At 35.3% G+C, this 21,125-nt stretch overlaps 1 protein-coding gene across 2 annotated transcripts in view; it reads left to right on the top strand.

Moving 5' to 3' along the window:
- FCHSD2 (FCH and double SH3 domains 2) overlaps positions 1 to 21,125 on the top strand; it is a 214,936-nt gene that overhangs the window by 74,337 nt on the left and 119,474 nt on the right. Inside the window, exons 3-4 of one of the 2 annotated variants that reach the window (XM_054576237.1) lie at positions 13,707 to 13,780; positions 18,907 to 18,983. Coding sequence is in view for 1 of the 2 variants with exons in the window: in XM_054576236.1 (XP_054432211.1) it covers positions 18,907 to 18,983 (77 nt within the window). In the remaining variant the exon portion in view is untranslated. The remainder of the gene's footprint in view (positions 1 to 13,706; positions 13,781 to 18,906; positions 18,984 to 21,125) is intronic. The other variant, XM_054576236.1, reaches the window with a different exon arrangement.

Raw genomic sequence — 21,125 nt, 5'->3', positions numbered from 1 at the left:
GTTGTGGGACTGGGACACCTCACTCCTGAGATCTCCCTCTTGAGTTTTTATCTACCACATGTGGGTGTGGGACCAGCCCGTTCCACATCTCCGCCCCTTATACCAGTCTAGGTAGATGTGGTTTCTTTATTTCCATAGTTGTCAAACTTCCATCGACTCAATTTCTGACAGTTCTGAGTGATGATTATTCTATATTTTAGTGTAATTTTGATGCTGTTGTGCAAGGAGGTAAGCCGTGTTTACCTATGCTGCCATCTTGTCCGGAAGGCTATAGTTTTCTATTGTGTGTATAAATCACAATTTATTAATTCTATTGTTGCTAGACATTTGAGTTGTTTTCATTTACTGTTTTTTATGAAAAATGTTGCTATGATCACTATGTAAATGTCTACTGTTGCACATGCATGACTTTTTTATGTCATGTATTAGGAGTAGAACTGCTGTATCATAAGGTTAAACGTGTCTTAAATTTTACTAAATAATTTCCCAAAGTGGTTGTAGACTATGCCAGGAGAGTATCAGAGTTCCCATATCATACATTGTCAGCACGCTAAATCATGTCAGATTAAATATTTGCCAATCTGGTGGGTATGAAATGATATCTTATTTTTTTATTTGTATTTCCCTCATTAATGAGATTGAAACCCTTTTATCTGTTTTTTGACTATTTGGTTACATCCTCTTTTGTGAAGACCTTCAAGTATTTAACTCTTTTCCCATTAATTTTTATTTCTTTTTCTTATTTATAGGAGTTGTGTATATATTTGAAATAAAAGACTTGGTAACATGGTTAAAATATCTTCTCCCACTGTCTGGATTGTGGAATTTTTTCTTTTTAATTCACTCTTGGAATAATTGTCAAGAACTATCAATACTTTAAGATTTGACCCTATTTGCAAGCTAAGATATTTTCTGGATGTTGGAAAAAGAAACAAGACTCCTGTTCAGACATGAAAGACGTTACTCATGGCAGTAGCACTAGTCAGAGTGACAGCCTTTGGCTGCTGATTCCCTAAGCCCCGGTTCGCACAGGGCAGTGCAAAGAGGACCAAATGCCAACGTGGATTGTTTAGGGAACCTCAGTCTTTTTAAATGGACAGTAAACAAGTCTGACCATTGTCCTCGAGAGAACCATTATCTTCATTGTGCTGGACAGTAACCAAACCTGCCAAAGGGGAAACACTAGTTCTTTCCTTCAGTGCTGTTTTTTTAACACAGATGTCTTTGAAGAGATAGTTTGGAATAAAGACAGCCATTGCCTCTGCTTACAAGAAACACAAAAATGTAGTGTAAGATGCCCGCGGACCCTTTTAATAAAGAGAAGTGCCTTTTAGTAAGCAGAAGTTTTTCATTTTAGTATTGTTGAATTTATTAATATTTCACCTTATGGTTATTTTCCATTGTACAAAAGATATTCTCCAATATCCTCTTCCAAAAGCTTTATAGTATACTTGGATCTGTATACCATTTTAGATTAGCAATTTATCAGGAACTGATTTAGTGTATAGTATGAAGTAGAACTCCAGTTTTATTTTTTCACATAGGGATACTCAGTTGTGCTAGCATCACTTATTGAAGTGACCCTTTCATGCAGATTTGTTTAAGCAGAGTCACTTTTGTCATATCTTGCCCATATATCTGTGCACCTCTTGTTAGGATCTTTTTTTCTGTTTTATTGTATTTCCCGTTCATTCTTATACACAGACTATACTGTCTTAATTCATACAGCTCTCCAATAAATTTTCATATCTGGTATACCTAGTCTTTTCATATTGTCCTCTCTTTCAGCAATTCTTGGCCCTTCGCACTTTCATGCAAATTTTAATATCGCTTGTTAAGTGTTGCCAAAAGACCAGTTGGGATTTTGGTTGAGATTACATTCATTTATAGTCCACTTGAAAGGAACTGACAATCCATAAAGTGAGATGTACAATTAGCTAGGCATGTCTCTCTATTTTAAATGATATTCTTTAATGTCTTTAAGTAAAAATTTTATAATTTTTCTCAGTAGAGGGTTTGAACATTTTTGTTAAATTTAATCCTAGGTACTTAATGTGTTTTTTGATGCTATAAGAATACAATCTCTTATCTGAAACCCTTCAGGGTAGATGCATTTCAGAATTCAAAACCTGGATTTTAGCAAAGATATACAGTGCATATTCTCTATGTTATATCCCCCCACAGTGTCTGGGACATGAAAATTGTAAATAGCTTTGCCCCAGTTCAGCACAGGTGTTGCTGCCAAATGAATTACAGGTAAACTTTGTCCTCATATCATTTCCTGTTTTGGAATTGTGGGTCTTTATTATAATTGACATCTTTTAAGAAATTGACACTTGAACTTTTGATCATATGTAGAGTTTTGAATTTTGACTTTGGATTTAGTAGATTGCTGGACATTTTAAATTCTAATAATTTATCTTTGAAGTGTTCTCTATGCATCATCATGTTGTCTGAGAATGATAGCAGTTCTGTTTCTCTTATTTTTAGACAACAGTCCTCATTTTGCACACTAGTGCAAGGTTGTGCAAAAATGACCATGCAAACTATAACTGTGCAAAGTGATCTTCAATGGAAAAATTAGGATTGTTCTGTGACTTTAAAACAATTTTTGTCAAATTTTTACTGTCATTTATAAATGTAAAAAGAAATGAAAAACAGTAAAATTAGCATTTATTTAGTATGTATACTTAATTTAAAATATTGGAAACTATGAGAATTAAATGTTTTATTTCTTTGTAAAGTACTCATTAAGAATAGTTTGAGCAATGCTTGTTTTTTCTTTAAAGACATTTTTTTAAGAGCTATTTTAGCTTCACATCAAAATTAAGGTGAAAGTAGAGTGGTTTCCCATATACCGCCTACTCCCACACCATTCTAAGCTCTCACATTATCAACATCCCCAGCAGAGTGGTGCCTTTCTTACAATTAATGAACCTTCCCCCACTCATCAAAATCACCTAAAGTCTATGGTTTCCATTAGAGTTCACTTTGGGTGTTGTACACCCAGTGAGTTAAGACAAATGTATAATGACACACATCCATCATTGTAATATATGGAGTAGTTTCACTGCACTAAAAATCCACTGTGCTCTGCCTACTCTGCCTTCCCCCCCGACCCCAGCAACCACTGATCTTTTTGCTGTCTCCATACTTTTGCCTTTTCCAAATGTCATATAATTGGATTCATACAGTATATAACCTTTTCACATTGGCTTTTTCACTTACTAATAATGCACTTAAGGTTCCTCCATGTCTTTTCATGGCTTGATACCTCATTTCTTTTTAACATTGAATACTATTCTGTTGTCTGGATGTACCACAGTTTATCCATTCACCTACTTATGGACACCTTGGTTTCTTCCAAGGTTTATAAATACAGCTGATACAAACATCATGTGCAAGTTTTGTGTCAACATGTTTTCAGCTCCTTTGGGTAAAAACCAAGGCATGTGATTACTGGATCCTATGGGAAGGGCATGTTTAGTTTTATAAGAAATCCCAAGCTGTATTCCAAAGGAACTGTACCATTTTGAATTTCCACAAGTGACATATGAGAGTTCCTGTTGTTCCACATCTTCATCAGCATTTGGTGTTGTCAGGGTTACACATTTTGGCTATTCTAAAAGGTGAATAATGGCATCTAGTTTTAACTTACATTTCCCTTATGACATGATGTGGAGTATCTTATCATCTGCCTCTTTGCATCTGTTTATCTTCTTTGGTGAAATGGTCTGTTAAGGTCTTTGGCTCATTTCTTGATTAGGTTGTTTGTTTTCTTTTTAAAAATTAATTGTGGTTTTATTATTTTTAAAAGATTTTATTTATTTACTTTTAGAGAGAGAGGAAGGGAGGGAGATAGGGAGAGAAATATCAATGTGTGGTTACTGCTCAGGAGCTCCCTACTGGGGACCTGGCCCTCAACATAGGCATGTGCCCTGATTGGGAATTGAACCGGCAACCCTTTGGTTCGCAGGCTGGCACTCAATGCACTAAGCCACGCCAGCCACGACATGTTTTTTTTCTTATTGTTGAGTTTTAAAAGTTCTAGGTGTATTTTAGTTACCAGTCCATTATTAGATGTGTATTTTGCAAATATTTTTTCCCAGTCCATGGCTTGTCTTCTCATCTCTTGATGTTGTCTTGCATAGAGCAGAAGTTTTTAATTTTAATGAAATCTAGCTTATCAGTTGTTCTTTCGTGCTATATATAAAAAATCATCACCATATGCAAGGTCATCTAGGTTTTCTCCTGTGTTATCTCATAGGAGTTCTATAGTTTTTCATTTTACATGTAGGTCTATGATCCATTTTGGGTTAGTTTTTGTGAAGGGTGTAAGGCCTGTGTCTTAATTCCTTTTTTTTCTTTTTTTGCATGTGTATGTCCAGTTGTTCCAGCACCATTGGCTGAAAAGATTTTTTTTTTTTTGCTCCATTTCCTGCTCTTTTATCAAAGATCAATTGACTATATTTATGTGGCTGTATTTCTGAACTCCCTCTTATATTCCATTGGTCTATTTATTCTTTTACCAATACCTCACTGCCTTAATTAATGTAGCTTTATATTAAGTCTTGAAGTCGAGTAGTGTCAGTCCTCCAGGTTTGTTCTTCTCCTTCAATATTGTGTTGGCTCTTTTGGGTTTTTTGCCTCTCCATATAAACTTTAGAATCAGTTTGTCATTATCCACAGAATAAATTGCTGGAATTTTAATTGAGATTGCATTGACTCTATAGATCAAGATGGAGAGAACTGACATCTTCACTGGTTCCTTTTGCCCTCCCCTGGTAGAGCCGGTGGGTTTGTTTTTTTTTTTCCTTCTTCTTCTGATATTACTTTGAGAACCTAGATGAGCTCCTGAAGGTAATTCTCGCAATTTTGTGGGGTTCCCCCTATGACAACCCCCCTGGAGTCTTTGACTCTGAATTGTTCACATAGAGCCTCTAGCAATTTGTCAAATGAGAGTCCATATTTTCCTACCCTAGCACTGGTTTCCAAGGAGGTTTCTGCTCTTGAGTCTCCACCAGTTAAGTTGTGACTCCCTGTCATGCAAAGTAAGGGCTACCTGTACCTTTTTATTTCTTTTTCTAGCTTTATCTCACTGTCGGGTGCCTCCAGTACAGTGGTGAAAACAACATCCTTGTCTTATTCCTGGTTCCAAAGGAATATTTTTTAATCTAATCATTCTGTGCTTGCTGTAGAGTTGTTGTTGTTTTTTTTTAATCTATCAGTTTATGGTATGCCCTTCTATTCTTAGTTTGCTAAGAATTTTGATCATGAATGAATGTTGAATTTTTCAGTTGTTTTATCTGTTGAGACATTTTTACATGATTTTTAACTTTTAATTTGTGGCAAATAATACTGATTTTTTTTTCTAGTGAAAAGCCAAGTTTTCATTCTTGGGATAAAACCCACTCAGTCTTGATGTTCTATCATTTTTATATATTGTTGGATTCCATTTGTTCATGAATGAAATTGGACTGTAATTCTTCTAATATTTTTTCTTCTTGAATTTTGATATCAAGGCTTTCTAAAATGAGTTGAGGTCATTCCCCTCTTTTTCTTTCTTAAAGAATTTCTCTTTAGTTTGGAATTATTTCTTTTCTTTATTGTTAGGAAGTTCTTTCTGGTAAAGCCATATGTAGCCTGGAGTTTTCTATGTGAAGACTTAAAATTATTTTTTTTAATGGCAGCATGACTGATGAATCCATTTTTTTCTCATGTAAATTTTGGTAAAGTAACTTTTTTCCCTTAGATTTTGTTTATTGGTCAAATTTATTGGCAAATTACTCATAATAACTTTGTATTTTCCTTTTATTACTTGGAGCTCTGTAATTTCTTTTTCACTCCTAATGTTAATTTTTTATACCTCAATTTTCTTTTTTTTTGAGTAGTCTCACCAGAAGTTTGCCTATTCATTTAATAGTTTCTTCAGGAAATTAACTTTTGACTTTGTTGCTCTCCTCTATTATATGTTTTCTATTGATTCATTTATGATTTTATCTTTTATTTCCTTCTTTTTACTTCCTTTGGGATTAGTCAGCTATTCATTTTTCTGACTTCATGGAGAAGGGAGGAATACTTGAATTGTTGATTTTCAGACTTTTCTTTTTTCAAATATAAGTATTTAAGGATATGCTTTTCTCTAAATTGACAGCATTCCATAAGTCTTATTATGTAACATTTACTTGTTTAGTTGAAGAAATTTTCTGACCTCCATTGTGGTTTCTCCTTGGACTACTGAGTTACTATCTTTATTTTTTTTAATTTACTTTTCAGTTACAGTTTACATACAATATTATATTAGTTTCAGGTGTTCAACATGATGATCAAACATTTATATACCTTTACGAAGTGATCACACTTGGTAAGTCTAGTATCCATCTGATACCATACATCATCTTCATCCTGAGACTCAAAGTGATAAAATAGCCTCTATCTGGAATATTTGTAAATGGAAAAGAGAGCATGGCAAATCACATCCTAATTCTTAAAGCTTCTGCTTAGAAGAAATATATATAATACATCATTTCTACTCATATTTCATCAGCCAAAGTAAGTCACATGGCCAGCCTGGTATCAGTGGGATGGGAAAGTATAATATGTCCTTAGAGAGAGGCAGGGGGATAAACCCCCATCTATTTTTTTTTTACGGGCAACCTTCTTGAGATATAATTCACATACCATACAATTCACCATTTTAAAGTGTACAGTTCAGTGATGTTTAGTATATTCACAGAATTGTGCAACCATCACCAAAATAAAGTTTTAAAAACATTTTTATCATCCCCAAAGGAAACCCTGTACTCATTAGCAGTTTTCCCCTATTTCCCTATCAGTCTCCCCAGCACTGGGCAATCACCAATTTACTTTCTGTATCCATGGATTTGCCTATTCCAGACATTTCATATAAATGGAATCACACAATGTGTGGCCTTTTGTAGCTGGCTTCTTTTTCCTAGCATACTGGTGTTTTCAGGGTTCATCCGTGCTGTAGTGTGGACTTCATTCCTTTTTATTGCTTAATAATATCCCATTGACTGGATATACCTATGGATATACCACATTTTATTTACCCATTCATCAGTGGGTGGTTTTTACTTTTGGGCTGTAACAAGGTATGCTGCCATAAATTTTCATGTACAGGTTTTTAAGTGAACATATATTTTCATTTCCCTTGAGTGTACAGTTAGGAGTAGAATTGCTTAGGCCATTTGGTAACTTTGTTTAACATTTTCAGAAACTGCCAAACTGTTTTCCAAAGTGGTTACACCGTTTTGTATTTTCACCAGCAATGTACAAGGGTTCCAATTTCTCCATATTCTCACTAACAATTGGTAATATCTGTTTTTGTTTTTATTTTACTTCAGCCATACTGGTGGGATGGTAGGGAATGTTTTGAATAGTAAAGTATAGTTTACCACATCCAACTTGTGTATATCTACTCTATACCTGCATCAGAATGTATAGGAAACATTTTTAAAGAATCAGATATTTGCTTCACTTGAGTGTAGAGACTGTGACTTGCTCATCTGTTTGAATTCAGGGCTGAGGAATGAATAATTGAATGAATGAGGAGGGATTTTTTGACTTTCTAAAATCAAAAGACTTTGATGAGATAGCATTAATTAATAAATGCTAGGTAACAGCGTTCCCTCATCAGTGTTATACTTCAAACCTGATGGGTTTCTACCTTCAGCCTGTTTCCTTATGCCCCTGGGTGAAAAAGAAAAATGCTTCATATATACATATGGAGTAAGAGTGGTTCTTATTCCAACTTTGCCAGAGAATATTTATTTCATACTTACAAGATGCAATGGTCAAAGTTAATGGATTACTGTATATATCTGAAACCAACAGAGGACACTTGGTAGTGTTTAGAAGGCAGAGCTATCTAGCAAGGGGAGCTTGGGGGGATGAACATGTAATAAGCTGTGTGTGGTGTTTGAGAAATACACCTCAAACACAAGTACACATGCATGTGCAGGCAGACACAAACTCCCACCCCACCCCAGCATGTAACCCTCTTTCACTTAGAAATGTGTGTTAATGTTCCTCCAGGTCTTTTAATGGGGGGGGGTGTGTGTGTGTGTGTGTGTGTGTGTGTGTGTGTGTGTGTGTGTGTGTGTGTTTGTATATCTCACACATATTATAGTTGTGCCCTTAATGAAAACACTCTGCTTCCAGCAAAAGAAAAAAAAATCTGCTTTTTTTTCCACATGACTGCGGAACAATCATAGCTTCTAGGAGCCCTTCTCCTGTTCCTGGGAAAATAGCTGGGCTGGCGGGTATTTGCATAATCGTCTTTAGGGCTATTGTGGGCGGGTTTGGGCTGCTGACACAGAGCCACAGACTGGCCACCTGTCCAGAACAAATGAACTTGGCCTTTGTGCAACATTATTATCTGTTTCTCCACAGTGTTTTTTCTGAGTAGTAAATAATTTAATTAAATATTATAAAACTATTATTTAGGAAATGTTTGTGTTGAACTTAAATCTTCCATGTGGGGAGACAGAAATTTCCTGCACATTGCACTGGCACAACCATATATTTCTTACCCCCTCTGGCATAGCTTTGTATCTGCTTTTGTGAAATTACCCTCATGAATATTAATTAGGAATGTGAGAATTTAAAAAGAAACTTCAAAATGATTTGTGTTCATCCTTCTATAAATTATAAATTAAATGTCTGTTTCCTAGGAGTCAATTTCACTTATATGGAATAATTAATGAAATATTTAAAGCCAGCAAAGAAGAAGAAATATCTGTAGTCTTGAAATAAATAGTAACCTGTTCTACTTCATTCACTATCCTTGATAATTAACCTCTACTCATTTAGAAAGTTTTTGTCCTAATAATGCATACATCGCTATGTTAACTAATTTTGCCAATCATTTACATTTAGCCTGTGATAGGAAATTTCTCAGTTTTTTAAAAACTTAGATGTGACAGTGTTGATATCTCTTGTACATAATGACCAACTGAATTGAATTTTCATGTTAGAATTAACTTGTAATTGATAGACCCCGTAATCATACTATATAAGAAAAATCTCAATATCAAATAAGTGTTCGATGAATTAGTAAATATTTCTTTAAATTACTTGCTAGTTATTTTTGGGCAAAGTTTACATGGTTATAACAGTGATCGCTTCTCTTAGTTCTCATTAAACATATATTAGTGAAAGATTGAGTACTGCTAGGAGACATTTTGAGTACCTATAGTATATATATCAGGTACTTTGTATATGTTATTTCCTTTGATTATTATAACTATCTTTTGAGATAGATGGTATTATACTTACTAAAATCAACTTTAGTTTTTAGCAGTTTTAGGTTTACAGTAATTTTGAGCAGAAAGCAAGAGTTCCTATATATCCTGTCCCCACACATGCACGGCCTCCCCCACTACCAACATCCTATACCAGAGTGTTGTTACATTTGTTACAGCTGTTGAACCTACATCGACCCATCATTATCACTCAAAGTCCACATCTGGGTTGACTCTTGGTTTTACACATTTTGTGTTTTTTGGCAAATGTATAAGGACATGTCTAATGTTATGGTATCATACAGAATAGTTTCACCATTCAAAAAATCTTATGTGCTTCCCCTATATGTTTCTTCTTCCCCACCTAACCCCTGGAAACCACTGGTCTTTTTACTGTCTCCATAGTTTTGCCTTCTCCAAAATGTCATATAGTTGGAATCACACAGTATGTACCTTTCAGATCAGTTTCTTTCACATAGTAAAATGCATTTTAGGTTCCTCTGTGTCTTTTCATGACTTGATAGCTCACTTCTTTTCAGTGCTGAATAATCTTCCATTGTCTGGATATGTGACAGTTTATTTATCCATTTACCTACTGAAGTGTTATCCTTATTTTACAGATGATGAGACAGCAGGTGAGATCGAGTGACCTGCCCAAGTTCACATACATAATCTATGTCAGGTCTGAGACCAAAGTCCATGATGTAATCAGTAGTCTCTAGAGTAGGTTGTTCACACTATTGCGGGTGTACGAGATGATTGCATACACGTGAAGGGGTTTTTAACAGCACTCTGTTTGCCTTTGTGCGTTGCATTATATGGCAGTTTTTATCTGATTATGTTGATTTACAGATGATATTCTCTAATTAAGAGTAAACTATTTTGAAATAATTAGGAGTCAAGCACTTGAAATTATTATTTGCTTCTTGATTTGATACATTCCTGTTTCTGCTTTAAAGAAGGAACTGCTTTTACAGCTGTCTTGAGATCAAGTGGGCAGTTCAGTCATGCTGACTAATCTAACACTTATTGTTTCAAAACAACAGCAACTAGCTTGTTCCCCCCCTCCCCCGCCATTAAAACCTCCTATCGGAGAGGTATACATTTCATACAAATAGTTATCAGTTAATCTGAGTCTTGAAACACAACTTTAACAAAATATTGCAACAAATTACAAATTTTACAATGTTTAGTGACTTTTTAGTGTTCTTTTAAAAAAAGATTTTATTTATTTATATTTAGAGAGAGGGGAAGGGAGGGAGAAAGAGAGGGAGAGAAACATTGATGTGTGGTGTGTTTCACGTGCTTACTACTGGGGACCTGGCCCACAACCCAGGCATGAGCCTGAATGGGGATCGAACCAGAGACCCTTCGATTCACAGACTGGCACTCAGTCCATTGAGCCACACCAGCCAGGGCTTAATGTTCTTAGTAAGCCAGAATTATATACATTTTGCTCTAAAAATTGATAAGCTATAATTAATATTTTCCAATTAATGTTTAAATATTTTAAAATAAGCTCCCCCAAATTCAGTTTTTGCCAGCAAGTAATATTAATCTTTATTAGAAGATGACTCTAACACACAGTGGAAAAATGTCACTTTTCTTAGTAATAGCTTCTAGCAATTTGGAAAGAAAATTTCACAAAATATGGGGACAAGGAAAAACATTCATAAAAGTATAACCATGATTTCTTGGTTAAGCAATCTAGATCTGCAGAATGGAAAATGAAGCAAAAGCTGTTAAAATAGTAGAGGTAAGCTGAGTCAGTGCCTTTCAATTAGTAGGGTTTTCTCTTAAAACTTGCATTTAAATTAATGCTTACATATAAAATACTTCAGGAATCAACGGAGGGGCTCTATAGGAGAAAATAAGACTGGAGGGGGGAAATCATTGACGTAAACTTGAAAATGATTAAATAACTGACATTTAATATTTAACATTGGGTAGATTTGGCCTGTGCCTCCTATATAAACTAGACATTTAACATTTACTCTCTGTTGAAGTCTAAGATTTATGCACATACTTGCTCTTATGTAATTGTCATAATATTCAGTGGAGAAATAAGCATAGTTCAGGCAGATGCTTTTATGTCTCTTATGTATATGGAAGCCAACACTATGCATTTTATATAAGTGTAGTGAATTAACTTAAGAAGTTCCAAGGAAATATTGTTTAAAATGTGTTTTAATGATTCTAAGTACTATGATAGTAATGGTGCTTTTATTTTGAAATGAGTGAAGGAAAGATATTGGAGAATCTTTCTTAAAGAAAGAAAATAACTTCTTGTAAAACTGCTTTGAGAGTAGATATCTCCTGAGCACTAACAGAAAGAATTCACTGCATGTGTAAGCATCAGCTTCAAAGAACAAGTTGAATGCTTACATGTTAAAATTTACTCCATCAGCCCGTCTTCCACATTTCCCCTACTATTTTTTACATCACCAATTTTTCTTCTAAGTTATATCAAGCCCTTTTTCCTTTCTCAGTTGGTCAAATTTGTTTTTGTTCTTTCAAATCTAGTTCTAATTTACTTAATATTATGTTTATATACCCATATTTTGCCATGTATAACACCCACTTTTTTGCCCAATTTTTTTAGGGAAAAGTAGGTATGCGCATTGTACATGGGTAGTGCCTGAAGTATCTTGTATCTGTTCCTATGTTTTGTAATTTTTTGTTGTATGAAATTTCTTGTGCCATAGTATGTTAAAAAATAAATGCTAAAATTCCTTTATAATACAAAAAAACGTATCTAAATATAACTGAGTTAAAAAATTAAAACAAAAGATTTTTTTTTTTATTTTTAGACAGAGGGGGAAGGAAGGAAAAAGGGGGAAAGAAACGTCAACACGTGGTTGCCTCATGCACCCCCCGCCCTCTCCCCCCAGGACCTGGCCCACAACCCAGGCATGTGCCCTGACTGGGAATTAAACCAGCGACCTTCGGCTCACAGGCTGGTGCTCAATACACTGAGCTACACCAGCCAGGGCTGAAAGATTCTTTGAAATTTGGGCCAAAGATGTGGATGCACATTATATATGGGAGCACATTATACAGGGCAAAATACGGTAGATTTTCCTGACATATCTCACTTCAGGAGAGAGAATGGCTTTTCCTCTCTTCTTATACTTCTGTTAAACCTAGTATTGTTTATATTATAATCCAACAACCTTTTCTGTAATTAAATAGCCTCCCCCTCCCTGGGAGACATATCGTCATCCATCCAGTTGTATAAGGTCAAAATCCAAAGGGTCATTTTTGTTGTCTCCATCCTTCTTGTCTTTTCCATAGCTAGACAGACCATTACCAATCATGTCAGTTCTTTCTACCTTAGTGCCTCCACCACAGTTGAAGGTACTCTAATTTCTACCCGAATACTGCAATAGTCCTTTTTGGATCTAAAGAGTTTCTTGTCGATAGCATATAGTTGGGTGATTTTTTTTAATCTATTCTGCCAATCTATCTTTTAAATGGAGAGTTTAATCCATTTAAAGTAATTATTGATAAGGAGGTACTTCTGTCATATTGAATTAGTGTCTTTTGTGTTGAGTTTTTTTCAGTGCAATGTTTTAATTTTCTTCTTTAGTATATATTGTATAGCTTTTTTCTTTGTAGTTACATTTAACAGTCTAAGGTTGTGACACTCTAATTTGAATTTATACCAGCTTAACTTCAGAAGCATACAAAACATCTACTCCTTTACAGTTTCATCCCCACCCTTCTTATTTATGGATGTCAAAAATTACATCTTTGTACATTGTGTGTCCAAAAAACCAAACAAAAAAAATTGGTTCTTAGCACATTAGTAAATGCAGCCAAACGTGGATTTTACATACTAAAGTTAACTGTAATGCTAGATTTTAGACTAACAATATTTAAAAAGTGTTACTCTCTGCCCTGCTGGTGTGGCTCAGTGGATTCAGTGCTGGCCTGTGAACCAAAGGGTCATCGGTTCAATTCCTAGTCAGGGCATTTGCCTGGGTTTCAGGCAAAGTCCCCAATTGGGCGTGTATGAGAGGCAACCACACATTGATGTTTCTTACCCTGTCTTTCTTCCTCCTTTCCCCCTTCTCTAAAAAAATAAATAAATAAGTCTTAAGAAACTAAAATTAAAAAACTCCTTCCTACTTTCATTTTTAAAAAAGTGTTACTCTCTTAAAATAGAAAACAAAAAGTGGAGTTATAGACCACTTTTACAATAATATTAGCTTGTATAATTGCCTATATATTTACTTTTAGTGAGATCTTTATTCTTCATAAAACTTCAGGTTATGTCTAGTGTCCTTTCCTTTCACCCTGTGTTTCTTACAAAACAGGCCTAATGGTTACAAACTCCCTCAGTGTTTGTTTATCTGAAAATGCCTTAATTTTCCCCTCACTTTTGAAGGACAGTTTTGCTGGATATAGTATTCTTAATTGACAATTTCTTTCTTTTAGCACTTTGAATATTTGGATCCACTGTCTTCTGCCCTCCCAAATTTCTGTTGAGAAATCTGCTGATAATCTTACTGGTGAGCCCTTGCATGTGGCAGTTTGCTTCTCTGTTGCTGCTTTCAAGATTTTCTCGTTAGCTTTTAACAGTTTGATTATAATGTGTCTCACTGTGGGTTTCTGAGTTCATCCTACTTGGAATTCATTGAGCTCCTTGGTCGTTTATATTCTAGACAAGAAGACATTTGTCAAATTTGATCATTATTTCTTCATATAATCTCTCTGTCCCTTTCACTCTGTCCTCCTTCTGGTACTCCCACGGTGCATATGTTGGTCCATTTGATGGTGTCCCAAAGGTTCCTTAGGCTCTGTTTAGTTTTCTTCAGTGGAGAATAGGGGTACAACAATGACTGCCCACCTCTCTGTCTCCACCGCCTTGATCAGAAGCAGTGACCAGTGATCAGAGCACAGATCTCTAATATTTGGAGGACAGGGCCCTTATTGCTCACCCTACATGCGGTCTGCTCCAGGAACAAGTGCTGCCTTCCTCTGGGCTGGGAGGTGGGGGTTAATTACTGTTGAACTAAATAGAGAGATAGGCCAAAATTAACTTCATCTAACATCCAGGCATTCTCCTAGAAGTTGCAAGCCTTTAAAAGACTTCAGAGGTCCAAAGTAGTTATATGAGACAGATTCTGCCATTGAGTCTGTTGTCTGGGTTAGGAGGTAGATTCCTGGTGCTTCCTAACCCACCATCTTCCCAGGATCTTCTCATGCAGTAGTCTTCTAGTTGGGGATGTAACTTAGAAACAGGCAGGTGGGAGAGGTACATAGGGCAATGAGAATATTTCAAAACTTTCTTTAAGCAAGGGGGTGAAGTTCTCTATTATTATTAAAGTAACTTAATAATAGTAAAGACAATCATTGTATAATTTACATCAGTTTGAGAAGTGTCCAACTTATGCAGTAGACCTGTTCATTTTTAAATGTCATTTGCTTAATGTTGAGAATTTCATCACAGAAAGTTATAATATGGAGATAATGTTTCCTATAATTTTGTAGAGCCATCTCTATGTTGGGGGAAAGAAATGGATACAGAATAACCTATGCAAGAGCCATGGAGCACACTGTCGCTCAGCTTGCTGATGTAAATAGTCAAAAGGTTAAGCCATCAGTCCATTTCCCAGTTTCTACTGAATAGTGGCTTTCTTTGTGTTGCTTCACTTGTTAGAGCAATATTGAGAGATAAAACAAAGCAGGTCTTACATAAGACACTGATGGCTTTTTTAAAAGTTGGAATGGGATGTTATTGGATGTTCTAAAGAGTTTATTGATAGTACCTTTTTTGTGGAAACCATTGTTCCCAAGTAAACAGTATTTGGAAATCAACATTATACATCAGTAATGCTCAGGTAAACATAAATACATTTATATGTTTAGTGTGCCAATTTTAGAGAATATTGTTGTGGGCTTGGGAGTGATTTTAAAAGCAAAAACACTTTTTGAAACAGCCTTAGGTTTTATTTTCCTTAGCCACTTAATTGAGGTAGATATTATATCTAGATAAGTAAATCTTTTATTTGTAAGTTGTAGCTTTAAGCATAACATAAAAGGGAAACCAATTAATTAGGTATAGAATGCTTTTGAAGGCATGAAATGCTATTTAGGACTTTTCCTATAATGGCCACAGAGTATTTCTTGAGCGTCCATGCAGATGAGATCTTGAACAGCTGCATGGAGCACACAGAAGTCATGATTCCTGCCTCTGTGAACTAACTTGAATAAAGTCTTTCATCTAAAGGTCTCACTGTTTATCTATTTCATGAATCCCTCATCTAATCTCTGAAGGGCTCATTCAGTTTAATACAGTTCAACTTTGTGGTGTAGTGCTCTAGAAATTGCTGTTGTGACTTATAATGCACAAAAAAGACAAAGTAAAGTAATTTAAGGATTTTTTAAAGATTTAGATAAAATCCACACTAAAATGGCAGGGTTCTTTCTGCAGATATTTAGAGTAACTAGATTCTGAATTCAAATATAACTAGTTACGTGATCTTAAGTAAATTCTGTATCCTCTTAGTGTCCAAGTTTTCTGTGGTCATAGCAAAGGCTACCAGAGTTCAGAGGAATAAATGTTTTGAAATGCTTGTTCAGTTCATTTGTTTAACATAATTCAGTCCGGCTCATAATCTGAGGCTCATATCATATCTCATGTTCTGTATGAAGTGTTCTTCCACCACTTTAGCAATGATTAAACTGAAAAAATGTCACTAGCATATCATTTAGATGTAATGTTTTTATATAATAAAGAGGATCCATTTCTTTAAAAAAAAGATTTTTTAAATTTACTTATTTTTAGAGAGGGGAGGAGAGGGAGAGAAACATCTGTAGGTTGGCTCTGGCATGTCCCCAACTGGGGACCTGGCCACAACTCAAGCATGTGCCCTGATGGAGTCGGACTGGTAACGGCTGCTGACAACCTGTCAGTTCGCAGGCCAGTGCTCCATCCATTGTGCAACACGTGCCAGAGCTCATTTAGATGTAATTTAACTAAATATCAGGTGACCTTTTCCTCATCTCTGTACTTACGTCAAATATTGACGTTTATTTGACAGCAACCTTTGTGTTGCCTCCCATTTTATGTTGCCTACTTCTTATTCCTGTCTACGTGAGTTCTTTGAATTCAGGGAATAGAACTCATATAAACCTTCACAAAAAATTAATCTGTAATGCTAACTATGGAATAAACTTCTGTTTGTTTGTTGTTTGTTTTCATTGCTTTGAAGTATACACACAAGTTCCCTTCCAAAAGTGGAGAATGTCAAATTTGACTTTAATTTTCCAAGGAAATTATTTCTAATGTTTAAACTACCTGGTCATAATCTTAGAAATCTAGTATAGTTCCCCCCTCTTCCCCCACCTTTGAGCATATGAAAATTAGGATCTAGGAAAATTTTGACTCAAACATTTATAACTGAGAATGGCAAAAACATAAAAAGAGTTTGGGTATTATACATTAGAAATAAAATAATGTGGGTGACCTTTACTTATACAACAAGTGAATATTACTGGCATCAACTAAATGTTTGGCTCTTTGCTGCTATAGCCTGGAAATACCATGATTAAAAAAAAAAAAAAAGGACAAGATTTCTACCTGATGGAGTTTATAGTTAGTAAGCAGACAAAATAATACTTAAACCAGACAGTAACAGTGTAATACAGATTATGAATAACTAGGGTGGCATAAGAGAGAATAACTTGCTAGAAGGTGAGGTCTTTGTATACAGCAATTAGAAAAGGCCCCATAGAGAAAAACAAAGTACAACACAAAGGATAAGGAAGTGTCTACATTGTGGTCTCTAAAATGTGGTTTCTCTCTGCAAGGACTCAGAATTCCTTGGAAAACTAGCTTACTGAAGATCTGGAATAGGAACTGCAAAAAAAAACAAAAAACAAAAAACAAGAAACTATCAAAATCTGTTGGGGTCACATGATACGGGAGCCAACTTGGAGGGACTCCCACTGACCACAGGTGTTACAATTAGCACATGGAAAGAATAGTGATTGAAATAAATTGAAACATACCTTTTATTCAAAATATATGAGTTCATAATGTTACTTTAAAAATTCATTGTCCACCTTAGGACTGAAACTGGGCAATGAAATATTTATCTTGCCTTTCCTCTGAGGTAACCAAATTGTTTAAAAAGAGTTCTTTAAAAAGAATTTTAGCTAGTGAATGCAGAAAGAATGGTAAACTATTCTACTTTAATGAAATGAAATACCTAGGCAGTGAAGCTTCTCATATTTTCATAATAAACTTTTGAATATTTTGTGTTAGAAAATTTTAAAATAAGTTTAAAGAAGAGCAGTGAGAATTCACCGGGTAGAAATGGGAGTGGTGGAAAGGAGTTTCCCACAAATAGAAACAGTATAAATAAGTTGTACAAGTGAAAAAATACTGTACATATTCAGGGAAGACTTGGTAATTGAGTTATCCAAAATACAAGGTATGTAAGTGGTAGTATTGTGGATATGCAGTTATATGTGAGTTCTTAGAGTTCACAGTCCCTGGAATTAGTAAAACTAAATTATTGCCAAGTTCAAAAGGAACTTGAGAGTCAAAGGAGCTTCTCTACAGTTCCTACTACCCTTTGGCTCATTGAAATTGTAAACGGAAGTACTCAACAATAGAGTTCATGAAACAAAGTTGATTTGGCAGCAGACCTTGGTAGAAGGGTATCATGTAGAGAAAGCAGCATTAAATTTACTTGGGCAACCTCTGCTTAAAGTATACAATCTATTAATGTGATTGCTCTTTATCTCAACATTTTATTTATTATTTTCAAAGTTGTATATATGGAGGTGAGCATCCCAAAGTGATTTCTAACCCATTACATTTGTCCCTGATACAGTGTTAGAGGGCCACTTATTTTCCCATCTAAAGGCAATATATTCTGTATTTAGAGTGAGTAGTTTAACCTTACTTGCCAACAAAAGTCTTCCCTATTCGAATCCTGATACCCACCATTCCTATTAGAGATAAATACTGTTTTGTTCAGGTTCATGTTGTATGGATAACAGTAAATGGGTGGGTATATTTCTTTGTAAAACTAATTTTTTCATTTGAAGTGATTTGTGCCGTGATGTTATTTAAAAAGCCAAAAGCCCTTAAAATCCGCCTTGAAAAATATTGGCATGGAATAACACCAAGGTTCAGTCATTGATTTTTTTTATTAGCCAGTGTTTATATCTGTCTGCTCCAAATGTTATTACCATTCCTGGTATATGAAGATTTGGCTGCTGGAATTTAGAAATGCAGTCCATGCCACAGCAGAGGAACAGTGGAACACTGAGATGTCAGGCTGTGTAATCAGAGCCTTGTGGAGGTGACAGCTGTGTTCCCTGTGATATCCCAGAGGCGGTTTGTCTTTATGGCTGGTCACATAGTTGGGTGAAGTAAAAACACATATCAGCTTCCAATTTTCTCTTTCTTATACTCGCCCTTTTCCAAAATATAGAGACAAGAGAAGACTGACAGTAATGAAATAAGAGAACAGTGTTCTACCCTTCAACATTGATTATTTATTTCAGAATTAAATTTATATTTGGAAAGATGGAATTTGCTAAGCACTTTATTTTAGGAAAAGAGTCTCCTTTACAACACAATACTTATTTTACAAAAAATATATATTTTTTTAAACAGGGTATCCAGAAGTTGGCTAGTCAATATCTGAAGAGAGATTGGCCTGGAATAAAAGCTGATGATCGGAATGATTACAGGTAACATAATTAAGTAGTTCTTGCCTGTTTTCTTTAAAAAATGGTTTCACTGAGAGCCAAGTCCCATGGAGATAATGTGACTCCATTTTTTTAATTGCTCCTTTATTTGCTGTGTTTTTAGACAATTTCAAAATTATAAAAAATGTTAATGTTTCACAACATAGACAGTCTATATAAAATAAATCATTTTATATATCTTAGACCAAGATTACATTTAATTAATTAATACTCACATACAGAATTTAAAGAGAGTAGATGACAATGAAACAAATTATTTCCTCAGCAATGTACAGATGAAACACATTGCAACAATAATGAAATAAGATTGAAATAATGAAACCATGATCATTGATCCTTTATTCCAAAACAAATTCTAAATTTGGAAAGATGGGATTTTGTGAGCCTAAGGGGAAAGAGTTTCTAAATTTGTTTGTTTAAAAACAGGGTATCCAGATTGATTGATTGATTGATTGATTGACTTACAAAACAGAGTATCCAGAAATTGGCTAGTCAATATTCCACATACACACTTTAAATAAAGTAGATGACAAAAGAATATAAATTCTGTCTTCAGTAACCTACAAATATCTTTAAAGTACTTGTCATTTTATTTAAAGTTAATGTCTTTTTGAGATTAATTTGTAAGTATTTATTGGCTTTGTGCTCAAGACTGTCCTTAGTATTGAGGGAACCAAAAGTCAAAGACGTATTTCAAGGTTTGCCCTCTCATTGGCGTTAAGACTAATGCCCATGAAACAGTAGTAGAGAACCCAGGGTAATTAAAAACTCACGTTGAAGTGTGTGGTTGCAAGTCTGTATATGAAATCATCCTGATAATGGGGATCAGATAATGACCCAATCCTCAGATAATTTCTTAATGAGGCTAGAAAACTGAAGGTACAGGAGAAACCCTAATAGTTCTTCACAATTGAAGGAATGACTGATAACTTGGAAGGTAATGTTATATACTATAAAGAGTAAATCCGTATAGTTACCACATAGAATAATAAAGGAAAACAGGAAAATGAAGATAGAGATTTTCATGTGGACTTGTCAGTATCTACAAAGTGACCCCATGAGGTACACAGTCATATAAATTATATAAATTTTACTCTTTTTATATACTGGGAAACTAAGTCTCAGGTTTTATGCCTTACTCAAGATCACACAGCTATTTAAACACAGTCATTTATTCATTCATTCTTTATCCACGAGATAGATGTGAAATATCTACTACATGCTAGCTGTGGAAGTAGACTTTAGGATTAGAGAGACTAGAGGATATGGTACCTGTCCTGAAGGAGCTTACAGGAGATGGCCACTGTAAACAGTTGCGGTATGCGGTATATAGATGCATTGGGACCGTGGAGGAAAATTAAGCTCCTAGAGCCGAGTCTTAAAGAATATGCAGGAGTTTGCCAGAGTTGTGCAAAAGGGAGTCTAAGTAGGGGTAATTCCTTAAAGGCATGGAGGAATTCGAAAATATAAATATTAGGTAACAGCAAGCAGTTCAGTGTGGCTGGGGTGAAGTATAAGGGGGAACCCAAGAACTCCCGGAATTTATTTATAAAAAATTGTGTATTTATTCTTCCATGTTTAAACTTCAGTCACCTTCAGAGTACTTCACTTGATACAATACACCTATGAAGACATTTTTTCCACTGCTCATAACAGTTTTTGAACTCATCAATATTAATGCCTTTTAGTGCTTCTGCTGGTTTTTGTTTCACCTCTTCCACATCGGCAAAATGTTTCCCTTTGAGGACTTTTTTCATCCGAGGAAACAAAAAAAAGTTGCTCTGGGTGAGGTCGGGTGTGTAGGGAGGGTGGGGCACAGGGGTCGTGCTGTTTTGGGTCAAAAACTGCTGAGCATTCAGCGTAGTGTGAGCAGGGGCACTAGTAAACCACCCATCATGAAATGGGCAAACTTATTGAAAGAGTCTTCAAAAAAAACTCACTGGTGCCAAATGCCACCTCTCACCAAAAAGCCAGCTGGTGCACTGATACAGATGGGTTCCTAGAACACTCACCTAGTGGGGGAAGACTGTACTACAAAGGGCCTGCCCTCCACAAGATAATTCCGGGGTTTTGGGGGTCCCTGGGTTGGAACGTGAGAGGAGTCGTATCATTCTGAAGGACTTT

This window comes from Pteronotus mesoamericanus, unplaced genomic scaffold (genome assembly GCF_021234165.1).
Source record: "Pteronotus mesoamericanus isolate MK-2021 breed Mesoamerican mustached bat unplaced genomic scaffold, CSHL_Meso_final contig_33, whole genome shotgun sequence".
Taxonomy (NCBI): Eukaryota; Metazoa; Chordata; class Mammalia; order Chiroptera; family Mormoopidae; genus Pteronotus; species Pteronotus mesoamericanus.
Note: the sequence above shows the minus strand (reverse complement) of the source record. Positions and strands in the feature narration are given on the sequence as shown.